The sequence below is a fragment of the Notechis scutatus genome, chromosome 3, assembly GCF_049901735.1.
Source record: "Notechis scutatus isolate UNSWTSFEM ecotype Mainland chromosome 3, rNotScu1.2, whole genome shotgun sequence".
NCBI classification, from domain to species: Eukaryota; Metazoa; Chordata; class Lepidosauria; order Squamata; family Elapidae; genus Notechis; species Notechis scutatus.
In genome coordinates this window covers 122,868,186-122,882,340 of record NC_142011.1, presented here as the reverse complement: position 1 = coordinate 122,882,340, position 14,155 = coordinate 122,868,186, and the positions used below count along the sequence as shown (strand labels likewise).

Below are 14,155 nucleotides of genomic sequence, written 5' to 3'. Positions count from 1 at the left end.
CCAGGAAACTGTGAGTTCTAGTCCTGCTTTGCACATAAAGCCAGCTACGTGAGCTTGGGTCAGTCACTTTCTCACAGCCCTAGGAAGGAGGGAATGGCAAACCACTACAGAAAAACCTTGCGAGGAAAGCTGCAAGGACATATCCACATAGTCTCCAAGAATTCACACATATGAAAGAAAAAAAAGTCCCTAGCTCACATAACAAAGAAAATAAATAATATGGTAGAACATTACAGATGGACTATCTTGCAAATAGAATTATTGCATGCAAATTGTACCAAGACTGATTCGATAGCTTTTGAGGGGACAGGTGGATTTCCAGGCAAAAGAAATAGCAGTTAGTTGAACATGCCAAAATACTTCCTCACAAATTATTGATGTACTGGAAAAAGAAAGACATCATTACAATTGAAACAGAAAGCTGAATTAGCCTCAGCATAAAGCAAACAAAAAGATTAATATTTTACTGCATTTTAAAAAAGAATACATATAAGGAAACCATACCTAAAATAAGTTGATGAGAAAATAAAAATAAACTTGTCTTCAAGTCAAAATGAACTGTGACTTCATAGACATATGCATTTAGTTATCTCCAGAAAAATATGGAAGTGATTTGTCATTGCCTTTTTTATTTTTATTTTGGAATAACTATGTTATTCAATGTATTTTAATTTAACATGTCACACTACATATTCAGGAACACCATAATTAATTGTTTTCAGTTTCCCTGAATATGTCTATAGTTGTTTAAGATTGTAAGATGTATCTTATTCAAGCCGGAATTTTGCTCAAGAATCTTAATAAATGCCAGGTGTTATGCTTTTCACCATACAAATTTATCTCTGCCCCCATTTTATTCTTGATGTTTCACTAAACAACTTTACTAACTTGTTAAATATAAGGATTTAATTCAGTATATGTTTAGTTTTAGTTTAGTTTATTGTCACTGCACCTCGTACAACGAAATTAAATCCCATCTTCAGTGTACATTATAACTATAAAAATAAAACACAAACACATCCTTCACATGCTATACAATTGAATTGAAAACTTGATATTGCATTAATATTGCACTATACAGTAGAATTCAATAGAGTTACTGCCCTGGGATAGAAGCTGTTTTTCAGCCTATTTGTCCTTGTTTTTATTATCTTGCACTATCTGCCAGATGGTAATAGTTCAAAAAAAGGTGACCCAGGATGAGATGGATCTTTAAGAATGTTTTGAATTTTCTTAAGGCAGTGGGAGCTATAAAGCTCTTCCAAAGAGGGGAGAGAGCAACCAATGATCCTCTGGGCAATGATGTTAACCCTCTGGAGTGCTGACCTATCTGCCACTGTGCAATTGGCAAATCATACACAGGTGCAGTAAGTTAAAATACTCTCTATGGTGCAGCGGTAGGTCACCAGCAGTTTTTCATTCAGTTGTTGTTTCCTGAGAAGTTTCAGGTAGTATAATCTCTGCTGGGCCCTTTTGATCAGTGCTGCAATGTGAGTGCCCCAGGTTAGGTCCTCTTTTATGGTAACACCCAGAAACTTAATACTGCTCCACTCGATAAGCAAGGGCTGGATGTCTGATCTATTCCTTCTATAGTCCACTATAAGCTCCTTGATGACAAAATGGCAATTTTCCAATGAAAGTAATGGAATTTAAGGAAATCTAATTTGTGCAATTTCAAGGTTATATTAAGTACTTCTCTTGTCTGATGAAGACTCATCTGTTACAAACCACAGATGAGAAATATGCTATTTAGATCTTGATGATAGAATGACTATGAAGCAATGTGATTCAATAAAGACTTTTTTTAAAAAAATGAGTAAAAATGTATGGAGTGGAAGTTAAATTTGAATCACGTGAAATATTTTCATTCCATAAATACCAGCTCTATATCTAAATTAGCAAATAAGCCATACAATCTGAAAATTACTCATACCTATATTCTCCATGTCTTTGCCTTTTCTTCTCCCTGAAAAGCAGTATCTACCTCTCCTCATCTTATATTCTACCTCTCTTTTAGATTAAGTTTTATTATATGAAAACAGCTGGGTGAGCAAGCAGAAAAGATGCAATATAGATGCAAGGCAAGCAGTTTTGCAGCTAGTCCCCCATTAGATTATTTGTTTCCTGGGTTCAAGGAAAAAGAAATAAAATCAGCTACAAAAACCAATTAGAAAAATTCTACCTAGGGTTGTTAATCTTTATGAAATGTGTAGAATTGTAGGGTTTTTCCACGCAAATTATAATTTTTAACCCACCTTTATTATATGGTAACTTAATAATTCAAGGTAACAAATATACCTAATATTCTTGCCTATATTCTGCACAACATTCCTATGAGATGGGTTGGGCTGAGAGTAAGTGATTGGCCCAAAATCATCAAGCAGTGTTCACAGAGTAGGCTAAAACTCACATTCTATTGCTTTCTAAGCCAACTGGTTTTCTTAAAACTCTTACATGCCTAAAAATCTAATTTTTGTTCCTAACTAGGAAAAAATATCTTTGCAGTAAAAGAGTAACAGGAATTGAGAAGAGAACCTGCTACTCAGAAAAGAAACATATTAATACATTTAGTTTATCTTTAAACATAAAAGCATATAACTTAAGAATGTTTCGAAATATACATAAAGTAAACATTGTAGAATGTTTAGTTGCATATTAACACATTTTAGTGCTATCAGCGACCAATTCATAATTATACAACTACATGAAATTGAAATGGGAAAATGAATTTAATCCATCTTTTTGTTTCGTTATTTGATATTTTGAGAATCCTTATACAAATAAAGGATTTTTTAAACACTCAAAACATACATGTGTCAAAGAACTAATGCTTACTAAATCCACTATTTTACTGAATATTTCTTATGCAAAGATCAAAAGATGAGAGTCTCTATAGCCCTCAAACAATCCCCCAATATTCTCAAAGTTTTCAGCTGCAAAAGGAACAGGGGGCAAAAAACCCTCTTTAACCTATATCAATTTTTTTTAAATACCATACCAAGGTACATAATGTTATTTGTTTTGGATCTGATTTAATGTTTTGTGTGAACCCACAAAACAGCTTTGATTGATTTGTAAAGCCAACTAATTGTTTATTAAGACATGATGAAGCAAAAATTTAAATCACTGTATCTTGGGTTCAACATAACTATAAATCCTGGTTTAATGCTAGCTGGATATGAAAGGGGAGGAGGCAAATTAATCTAAACCTTTGCCTGGTTTGCTAACTAACACTGGTAGCATCAAAACATAGCTTAGTTTAAGGAACACATTGGATTTGTCAATTAATATAGGGAATACAATTAACGTTCAGTGAATAGGTCAGGAACAAAACTATTTACTGCTAATTTTTAGATAGTACTCAACCTGTTCCCTATATTATATTCCCAAGCATTCCACTATACTGACTTGATGTACACTTTTCATTTGTTAATGTTGACAATCTGATGTTTCACTTTCTCTATGCCTAAGCACAAATGGGGAAAGCTGCTGGCAAAGAAAGGTGGAACAATGACTAATTATCATTGATGATTGGGATTAGACAGGTCTGGATGGACTCATTTTAATTTCATGCATAATTCTGGAACTAGAAAGGAGGACATAATAAACACATTTTTCTATTTATATTTCATTCTTTTAATAATTCAATTTTATAAATCACAGAGCAAAGATTCCAAGAAATCAAGAACTATTTTAGCTATCTTAATGAATATTTGAGCAAACTGACAGCAAAGCTAGCACATTTCTTCATATTAAGAAAAATGAATGAGCACCTCTGTCCCTCAAACTGACAAGTATGTCTACTCAAACAGAAATAAATGTATGTATGTATGTATGTATGTATGTATGTATGTATGTATGCATGCATGTATGTTTGTTTGTGGAAGATGCCTGTGTCAATTTCCAATGTTCAAAAATATATCTATTGCAAGGGAAGCCAAAATATAGAAGTGAGTTAAACAAAAGTAGCGTAGTACTATATCAATTTACAAGAAGTTTTGCATAGCCTTTTTACAATGTGGCCATTACTAGTTTCTATTTGGGACATAGCACCAGGTATCAATACAAATTACTTCTGTGTTTTCCAGAGCAAATACATATTTGTACGGACAAAACGCCCTCATCATCATACTCTTGCACCCAGAACATTGCCAGCATATCAGTGCCATTACTATAAAAAAGGCAAATGGACGAACTTAAGCAATAGCAGAATTCTATGGTGATGATATCTACATGAAATATTTTAACTGTTCTTGGGTTTTCTGTACATACTCTGAACTTCCTGTATTGTTACTGCTAAAAGAATGTCACAGAAGAACTAACATTAGATCACAATTTGTTTAATCCACCATTTCCAAAATCAATTAATTTTCAGCCATATTAAAAACTCCAAAGAAGTTCTGATGCAAGGTCCTCAATCAAATGTGAGGTATATATATATCTTACTTCATATTCATATCCTTGGAATTACAATGTGGCTGAAGATAAACTGATAAAAATAAAATGGCATTAAAATGGCCTATAAAATAATTCAGATATTAGGACATTTAAGCTAAGGTTTCTTTGCAACTAAACTTTTTAATTCTTTAAGAGTTTAAGCATATGTATAGTTTAGTTGTGCTGAAAATCAGTGCTGTACTTCCATGCAATCTTGGTTAACCACTGGATTTGACTAAGCTTGGATTTCAGCAAACCTCAATTGTATTCAGTTGCCACAGTAACTTTCCCACCACCTTTCTCTGGTGAATATAGGAAGCCTGACTTTCTCATTTTGGGCTCCACAGATATGGAGATTAAAATTGTATTTACTCTCATGTGGATTTTAAAACATAAAAATTAGTAAGTGAAAGATACTTTTCTCATTCTCTCAAATAGGACAAGTTCTTTGTAAAGATGGTAGGGCAATGACCTTAAAGCAGAATTCAATTCTTTCTTCCTGTAACAAAACAGCAAATCCTACATATCAAGACAGCTTCTGTTCAAAGTCACTCTTCTTTGGACTTCTGCAGCACATGAGTAGGTATGCATGAAAAGATGGGGCTGTTTTGAGTACATACCAAAAAGGATCTCTGTCAGTATTCTATATCTGAGATTGGTTTTCCTAGAGCCAGTTAGAATACATGTACTGCATATGTTTCTCAAAAATACAACCACAGCCAATTGGTATATTTGAGTCTGATATTTTTGGTCTTATGCCTGCTAGGCCCAAAAAAATGTATCAAGAAGTTAAGTCTGCTTATTTTGTGAGTTAAAATCACATGGGTGTAGGAACTGCAATGAATACAGTGCTCCGGGAGCCTCTAACTTTAAAATGTAATAGTAAATAAATCTAAGTATAGTACATAAAATTATATATTGCAATGTCCTACCTGTCAATGAATACTTCAGCTTCAACCATAACAATACAAGAGCAAACAATAGATACAAATTCAAGGTTAACCACAACAAACTTGATTGCAGAAAATACGACTTCAGCAACAGAGTGGTCAATGTCAGGAATACTCGACTCTGTGGTTTCCTCCCCAAACCCCAAAAACTTTAACCTTAAACTGTCTACTATTGACCTCACCCCTTTCCTAAGAGGTCTGTAGGGGGCATGAATAAGCACACCAATGTACCTACCATCCCTGTCCTATTTTTTTCTTTTTTCTTTTCTTATATGTATCCATTTCATGTATTCATAACAATGCTTATACTTATACCTGTTACCTTATAATTGCTTGACAAAATAAATAAATTAAAAATAAATAAATTGGAACACTGGAGACAGATGAATAATCCCAGTGAATGTGAATTTTTGGCAGTTCTGATTATTTTCCCTTAATGTTGTTTCTACCTGTAACTATTATTAAAACAGCAGTCTGAAGCAGCAACAATTTTATGGATCCCAACATTCAAGAGCTTGCAAATAAACTCCTTGACTAATTTTGCCTTTGACTGCAAATAGTGGTAATAAGTATGGGTGTTCAAAGAGGTAGTTTGCAAGGATTCACCCTCTCCTGCTTTGTGTCAGGATTCTGAAGTGCCACAAAAACCTAACAATAACTAAGATGGATTGGGGAAAAGAAAGTTTTATGAAAAAGGAGCACACGGAAAAAGGGAGCCCAAAACAGCAACAACAAATACTGTATAGCTTAGGGGTTGGTTGGTTTGTTAGAACACCTTCTGAAGTTACCCTGCTTATTTTAATAATTGGGCTCCATCTACTGTGGCCTTCAGCTTCCTTTGTTAGGCTAATCAAGCAACTAATACCCGTCTCTTCCACATTCAGCTGCTGCCCTTCCTCCCCTATACTAACCTCAAGGGACACTTAGATGCAGCAGCCCCAGTGCATAGCTGCAGCTAGAAGGATTGTAACGCCTGCGTTGATGCTTATCAGGCTAACAACGAGGGGGCCGTTTCTTTCTAAGAGGCAGAGCTATCTCAGCACGACATTGCACTTTCTGCACGCTTACCTCTCTAATACAGCCCCGAGAGGTTTTGTGGATGTCTCAGGCGCAGACACGAGCAAGCAACTGCTGCTTCGCGGGGGCATACGCACACTTCTTCGGAGACCCGGGGAAGGGGGCGGGGGTTTGGAGGCACCATTACGTATTTGGGGCGGCTTTCCTTTTGCTTTTTTTCCCTCCCGCCGGCCTGCTTCCACGCGTGCATGTGTGTACCCGCACACACGCGTCACCCCCTCCAATACACACCCACCTTTGCTTTCTGGAGGGCGCTGAAGTGCAACCGGTGCACGAAGGGACTCTGCATTGGTGGAGGGGGCGGCCCGCGTCCTTCTCCGCCGCCTTCCTCCTCTCCATCGCTGTTGCCTGTGCCCCGGGTGCAGCATCCCCGGCCTCTCAGCCGCATTGTGCGATGCGAAAGAAGAGGAGGAGGAGAGAAAAATCGAGGGGCGAGAGAGCGAAGAAAGAAAATGGGCGCAGTGGCTTTACAAAAAAAAAAAAAAAAGGAGGGGTAAAGGGGAGAAAAACGTATTTCTGAGGAAGGAAAATAATAAAATTCGGGGTCGCGGCGAATAAATCAGGCCAACCGGGGCTGCCGTAGACAACGTAGTTAGCGGTTGCGGCGGTGGAAGAGGAAGAAGAAATCTGGTCAGCGACCTACCGCGGGCTCTCCCTGAACCGGCAGGGAGTGAAAGAGGATGCGCGGCTCTGTCAGACGCCGCTAGCAGGCTTTGGCTTCAGCCCCGCCCTCAAGAAAGTGCATGCGCAATAGGCGCAGTGATGGGGAAGGAAAGCGCGACAGTCGCTTGGCGGTTTTAGGACAAGGGGCGGGAAAAGTAGAAGCAAAGGGGAGGGGGGGTTAGACTCCGTCCGGAGCAAGAGCTGGCCGGCAACCCGCGTGGTCTTCATTTAGAAGGAAGTGATTTTTTGACAATCCTCTTCCCATCCTCTGGACACCTGCGTCCAATCTGTTCCAAGCAGAGTTTTAAGCAAACTTGGTTAGGGGACCTTCTAATTATTCCCTTATTTTTTTTTTTTTAAAAAGTCAATAATCATTTTCAAAAACAAGGCACGTACATTGATGTATTCGTCCATAAGATTTCTCCTAGAAAAGAAAGCTGGATTTTCATTTACATTAGAATCAGATGGAATGAGGATAATAATTCAGATTGATAGAACAAGCATAGATTTTATAATGATTGGTTAGAGCCAGCAATACTTATTTAGGTCTAAAATACCTTGAATTAAGTGGCATTATACTGAATGTTCTTCCAAATAAATGTGCAGGAACATTGCTAACCTTACCACAAATACGTCTTAAATTAAGTAAAACATATTTTACAAAATATACAATTGTATTAAATTATGAATGGTAGTGGGGATAAGTGGTATTGCTCAACTCAGTTTTCTAAATGAATTGGAGACAAGTATAGAAAAGGAACAAGACATTGGCTGATTGTGAGCAGTAGTGAGCAAAAACTATTAATGCATGATGTTTAGTAGTGGTATTAATTGATTTCAAAAGTGTATGTAGCCAAACAATTCTGTTTTATATAATAAAACATTGTTGCTGCTAAATTGTGGACAGAAAGTTATTTCCATATGGGAACTAGTCCACTGACTGCTAGTCTCTGCCTTTATATAGAATACAACTTCAGGCTTGCTTCCTATCAAAATGAAAATACTAATGTAAGTCTTCTGTACTGGTTTTTTCCCCTACCTTAGATAAGATACATCAAAGAGTATTGTTCCTTGAAATAAGAAAATGATACCCTGTTTCCCTGAAAATAAGACCTATCCCAAAAATAAGACAGCATGTTCACACATGTGCCTAATATAAGCTCTACCTCCAAAGTAAGCTCTACTTAAGAGCCTGTGCAGCCAGTCACTTGCCCATGCCGTCTGGTTGTTCAGTGTTGCAGCCACAAGGGGAGGAGGGATGTTGGTAGAGCTGCCCCATGTGCCCACACTGGCTTACCTCAAGGTCCCCACAGCCAGGCCATCCATGCTCCGACAGCAGCATTGGCACCCATGTGCAGCAGGAGCTCACATGACCGCCGGCCCATTTATTCTGCTTGCTCATGGCCGCAATGGAGCAGGAGGCCGAGCAGTATGTTGGTGCCACGGCCGCGAGGCAAGGCAGGTGTCGGGGAGTGAATGGCCTGGCTGTGGGCCCTGAGGTAAGCTAGTGTGGAGTGCATGGGGCAGCTCTACCCACCCTTGCCTCGCCTCATGGCCACGACACTGGCTTCCTGCTCTGGTGTGCCATGAACAAGCAGAAGATGTGGGCCGGTGACCACGCGGGATACTGCTGGACAGGGCTGCTGTAGCCACCACCACGAGGTGAGGCAGGTGTGGGTGGCCTGGTTCTGGGGCCCTGAGGTAAGCCGGTGCAGGGTATGTGTGGCAGCTCCACTCCCCTGCTTCGTGGCAGCAGCACTTGCATGCCATTCAGCCTCCTGTTCTGCCACGAGCAAGCAGAAGAAGTGGCTCTTCATGGAAACCCCCCCCCCCGTAAACCCTAGTGCTTCTTTTGGGACCCAAAAGAAAATAAGACCCGGTCTTATTTTGGGGGAAATACAGAGCATAACAACTTTTATTCTATTTTTATTAATTCTATCTCTTAGATTCAGTGAAACTTTTACATTACAGGCTTGATCTCTTGAAATTATATCAATATATTTGGACATATCTGTTAGAAATTCTGTTTATATATAGCACTACAGATCAAACGGAGTACAGTCACCATGTGCTTTACTGCTACATATAAACAGAATTTCTAGCAGGTTATGGGCCTAGAGACTGCATCCAAGCGTGTACCATGTTTTCCCCAAAATGCAACCTACCCTGAAAACGAGCCCTAGCCTGATTTTTTGGATGAGCGTAATATAAGCGCTACCCCAAAAATAAGCCCTAGTGAAGGGGTGGGGTGGCCAGCACTGGAGGCAGCCCTTCCCTTCCCCAGTTACCTCATGGAGTCTTAGCCTCTTAATCATGGCCATGGATCAGCTGAGCCAGCAAGAGCCGAGAGCTGCCTCTCATTCTGTCTCTTTGGGCACCTGGAAGTGTTTCTAGCACACCCTTGCCAGCCCCAGCCCTGCCCATGGTACCAGGTAACCTTGCAGCCAAGGGCCCCTCTCCTCTGCAGCTCATCCTGTGGCTCTGGAGCAGGCAGTGACCAGGGTTTGCACTCTGCCAGGCCAGGGGCTCAGGTCTTGGTCAGGCTGCTGCTGCAATAAAGCCAGGTGGAATGTTGGAATTTACTCCCCCCCCACCTCTGCCCACCTGCTGGACCTGCTGGACCTGCTGCTGCTATCCTCACCGAGCCTCATCACCCTCCTGGCTGCACTCCTGGCATGAGGCAGCTCTGCCCAGATCTCTGGCGCACCTTCCCCGTTGATGGTCTGTCAGGGCCAGCAGTTGCACTGCCCTGTGTGAGCTCCATGTTGGCCCTGCAGCAGGAGGGAGGAGGGAGGGGGAAATCGCCCCTTCCTTCTTTGCACCCCCAAAACCCTATCTTCCCTGGTGCCAAGCCCCCGGCCTGCACCCCCTTGCTGGAGCAAGATGTGCAACTCAGTGTTACCCATGGAGGCCTCACTGTGCAACACACTGCCACAGCTCTGCTGTGAAGCAAACCTCCACCTTTCCTGTTCAGGATTGCAAGGCTGAAGGCTTCGGATGGAGCATTTTCGGGATGTGCGTCTGTGCAGGGCTTCTCAAGGAAAGGATGATCGGCAGGAAAACGGGGGGTGGGGGGTGTTTCTTGCCAATCGTCCTTTCCTTGAAAAGCCCTGCACAGACGCACACCCCAAAAATGCTCCATCCGAAGCCTCCAGCCTTGCAATCCTGCACAGGAAAAGCATAGGTTTGCTCCAAAGCTGCAGCACTTGGAGACCTTTTAACACCTGCCTCCATGCGTCTTTGGCACAAGGAAAGGATGATCAGCAGGAGGGGGGTGCTTTGGGGAGTTCTGGGAGTTGAAATTCACAAGTCTTAAAGTGGCTAAGCACCTACACATGCTGCTGCTGGCTTCGAATGGGCTCTTTGCCCTCCTGGCAGCGTTGTTCTCAACCAGCCTGCTGAGCTGCTGCTGCCTGCCATAGTGAAGGCCGGGATGTGCTGAGAGCTTGGCCCATTGCAGCTGCGGGCAAGCAGTCATTGGGATGGAGAGGGCAGGGTCAGCAGTAGCTGTGCTCCTACTCCCGTTGGCCCACACGATGGCTGCTTCCACATAAAAAAAAAAAAAAAACTTCCCCCAAAATAAGCCCGAGTGCTTATTTTCAAGCCCCAAAGAAAATAAGACTGGGTCTTATTTTCAGGGAAACATGGGTAGTAACTGTTTCAAATGAATTGTTTTGCAGAGCTAGATCTCAGGAAAGTTTTAGAGTAAAGGTTGGGGTGTTTTTGGTTCAAGTGCAGTGGCAACTTTGTTTATGTATCTGAATTCTACCTTGTCTTTTTATACTGACAAACACAGCTCTTACTTCAACTAGAGTTTCTGTTCTATTACAGTTCATTGATCAACTACAATAAAGACAATGAAGTATATAAATGCTAGGGTAAGTTCTCAGAGTGGGACTTGCTGAGGTCAGCCAGGATATTTCATAATCTGTTTTTATAATACATACTTCAATTTTTACAGCTTGTTGTTTCAGGAGGCATCACTCTATGGTTGGTGCCCCTTTACAATAAATGTTGACAATGATCGTTGTTATTTTTCAGAGCAGTCCTTGGACTGTTAGTAGGTTAACTGTATGGTACTGATCCTTATGATAAGATGAAACAACCTTTATTCACTGTCTTGAGGGGTTTTAGACTGGTTTTATTGTAGAGCAGCTTTTCTTAGCCTTTGGAGCCTGAATGAGCCCTTAAAGTATTTTTCAGGCCTCAGGGAATCCCTGCATGTTCAGGCTGAAATAGAGGCCAGAAGTTACAAAATAATTCTATTCATGTGTAGTCCTGCATATTTGCATTAACTAAAGAACCTTCCCTTCCCTCTCTTCCTCCCCTCCCCACTGCTTTATGGGTGGCTCCTGCTTCTGCCCAGGCCAGGCCCGATCCAGTTCTCCTGTACCTGGTCTGAGACAGAATGCCCACCCGGGCCACCTGGCCTGCAGAAAAGCAGGTATGTGCCTGCTGCCACTGGTGCCCAGGCCAAGCCTGGCCTAGATTTCCTGCACCTGTTTTAAGACAGAGCCTCCCCCCGCCAGGCCATTGTGTCTGTAGAAAGGCAGTCCTGCACCCTTAGAAAGCAGGTGTGTGCCTGCAGGAAAACAGGTATGTGCCTGTTGCTACTGGTGCCCAGGCCAGACCAGCCCTAGATCGGTGCCTGCCCTTAGAGAGAGCCCTTTCCTTTGGGCCTCTGCAGCTAAGAAAAGCAGGTAACACCATCAAGGAGATGTCCCAGCAAAGAGGTCCTGGTAGCGTCTCTCTCATCTCTCATGTATGTTCTGTACCACCTGCTTCCCCTCCTCTCCTCCTCATTCCATTTTGGTTTTTTTTAGTATCCCTTCAGGAGCCGGACACTAGGCACACACAGTGTTAGAGGACGTGAGTTAAGAAGATAATTTGTTTCCAGCACCAAGGCAACAGGAGTTAGCTGGTCAGAAATGTTTATTACAGTCACAGACCAGTATAAAAAAATAAAATACAATGATTTTAAAAGCTAAAAAAGAAAAAAGCAAAAGCAAGAAAAAAAGCAATTATTTGCAGGTAAGAACTTAGCTAGGCATAGGTAAATTCCAAGTCAAGTCATCCAAAGTCAGGGGGAAGATATATAATGCCAAGTCAAGGAGAGGACAGTCTTAGCTAATTAAGAAGCCAGAGTAGTAAATAACTAGATTCTAGGCAGGGTCACAGAACATGAACCTACATGCTCAAGTTGCTTCCTGCAAGGGAAACCCAGTTTTGGAAGACTTAAATCCCCTCCCTGCCTAGCTTGCACAGCAGCTGTCAATCTTTGCTGGTTAGTCTTACTGCTTGATTGTAAGTTCTACACTTTGGCAAGGTACAGAGGTTCCAGGAGGAATTGCTGGGAGAGGGCCAAGTGAATGCCTGAAGCTGCCTGCGTTGCAACTGAGCCAATTCTGAGGGCTTGACATCTACCCTTGTCACTGCTTGGCTTGGCTTGCTTCTCACTTCTTAATCCTCACCTCATGCTTTGCTTAGTACCCTGCTTGTGTGCAAACCACAATCCTGCCTGGTATCCAAGCATGCTCCTGTGGGTTAAATCAGTACTGGAGGCCATGAGAGACCGCTAAGAGACCTCACACTCCAGAGCTGATTGATGACCCGACCAGACATCACGGTCACCGAAGCCATCGCTGAGGCCACCGCAGCCGAAGCCGCGAAAAAGTCAGCAGCCGCAATGCGGCAAATGAATGTGAGAGCCCGGCAAACACCGACAGGAGCAAGCCCACCCCAGGAAAAGAGACCAAAGGGAAGCCAACAAACCACCACCACAACTGCGTACCACAAGGACGTCGACTCCCTTTCCGAGACCGATGATGAGAAGGAAGAAATTCACAGACTCCAGTCGGAACAAGACAGACGGGAGCAGAGAGGTCGTAAGTCAGGGTTCCAGTGCGCCAGGTGCGGAGGAGACCACCCCCGTTCAGAGTGCCGGTTCCTAGACGCTATTTGCTGGCACTGTGAAAAACGGGGACACATTGCTAAGGTCTGCCGAAATAAAAAGAATTACAGCCCAAAGTGACGTGACAGCACCCCCCCAGGACCAGAGACAGGCACACAGAGAGCCGTTGGAGCTGTGAAGGCAGAAGCAAGCGGCTCAGCGAAACCCGCCGGAAGGAAGAAACCCACCAAACGGTCACCATCGGGCACTCGAGCGCAACCGATGCCCGAAAGGTACACGTGCAGGTCGGCATCGAAGGCCAGCAGTGTAACATGGAGGTGGATTCCGGATCATACCTATCTATGGTATCCTGGGACACCGTAAAGCATACACAGATGGGAGCTAGAAAACCAAAGACTGACTTTAAAGGACTACCAGGGGAACAGGATCCCCGTAGTCGGAGTCAGACATTTTCACATAACTTTCAAAGGACACGCAGAAATACTCCCACTGACCATCGTAGACAGAGACCGCCCAAGCCTGCTGGGGCTAGAATGGTTCGCGCCGTTGGGGATCGAAGTGACAGGCATCAACTACGTCACCGAGACAGACTGGGAGGAGAACCTAATGCGGGACTTCCAGGAAGTATTCGATGGGAAGCTAGGCAAGTACCGTGGGTCCCCTATTTCATTTAATTTGAACCCAAACATAGCCCCGATCCGGTTAAAGCCCAGGCAAGTCCCTTTCGCACTCAAACCAAAGATCAATGAGCAATTGGACAAGCTCATCGCACAAGGGGTCCTGGAACAAATAGACCACGCACGGTGGGAAACCCCAATAGTAACCCCAATCAAGCCAGACGGGTCCGTGAGAATCTGCGGAGACTATAAGGCCACACTCAACCATGCATTACAGCAGAGTGCATACCCCGTTCCGGTGGTACAGCACCTCTTACACTCGCTGGGGGGAGGAAAAGTCTTCGCAAAGCTCGATCTGGCGCAGGCATCCAAGCAACTGCCAGTTGACCCCGAAACAGCCGAGGCACAGACCATTGTGACCCACAGGGGGGCATTCCGTTGCAAAAGGCTCCAATTCAGAGTCAGTGTGGCCCCAGGGGTGTTCCAGAGTTTGATGGAAC

The 14,155-nt window shown here is 42.8% G+C and overlaps 1 protein-coding gene across 1 annotated transcript in view; it reads right to left on the bottom strand.

Annotated features, from left to right (window-relative positions):
* Positions 1-7,189, bottom strand: part of LPCAT1 (lysophosphatidylcholine acyltransferase 1) — a 44,375-nt gene extending 37,186 nt beyond the window's left edge. Inside the window, exon 1 of the mRNA XM_026672505.2 lies at positions 6,700-7,189. Coding sequence (XP_026528290.1) covers positions 6,700-6,852 — 153 coding nt within the window. The 5' untranslated portion in view covers positions 6,853-7,189. The remainder of the gene's footprint in view (positions 1-6,699) is intronic.
* Between the last annotated feature and the right edge of the window lie 6,966 nt (positions 7,190-14,155).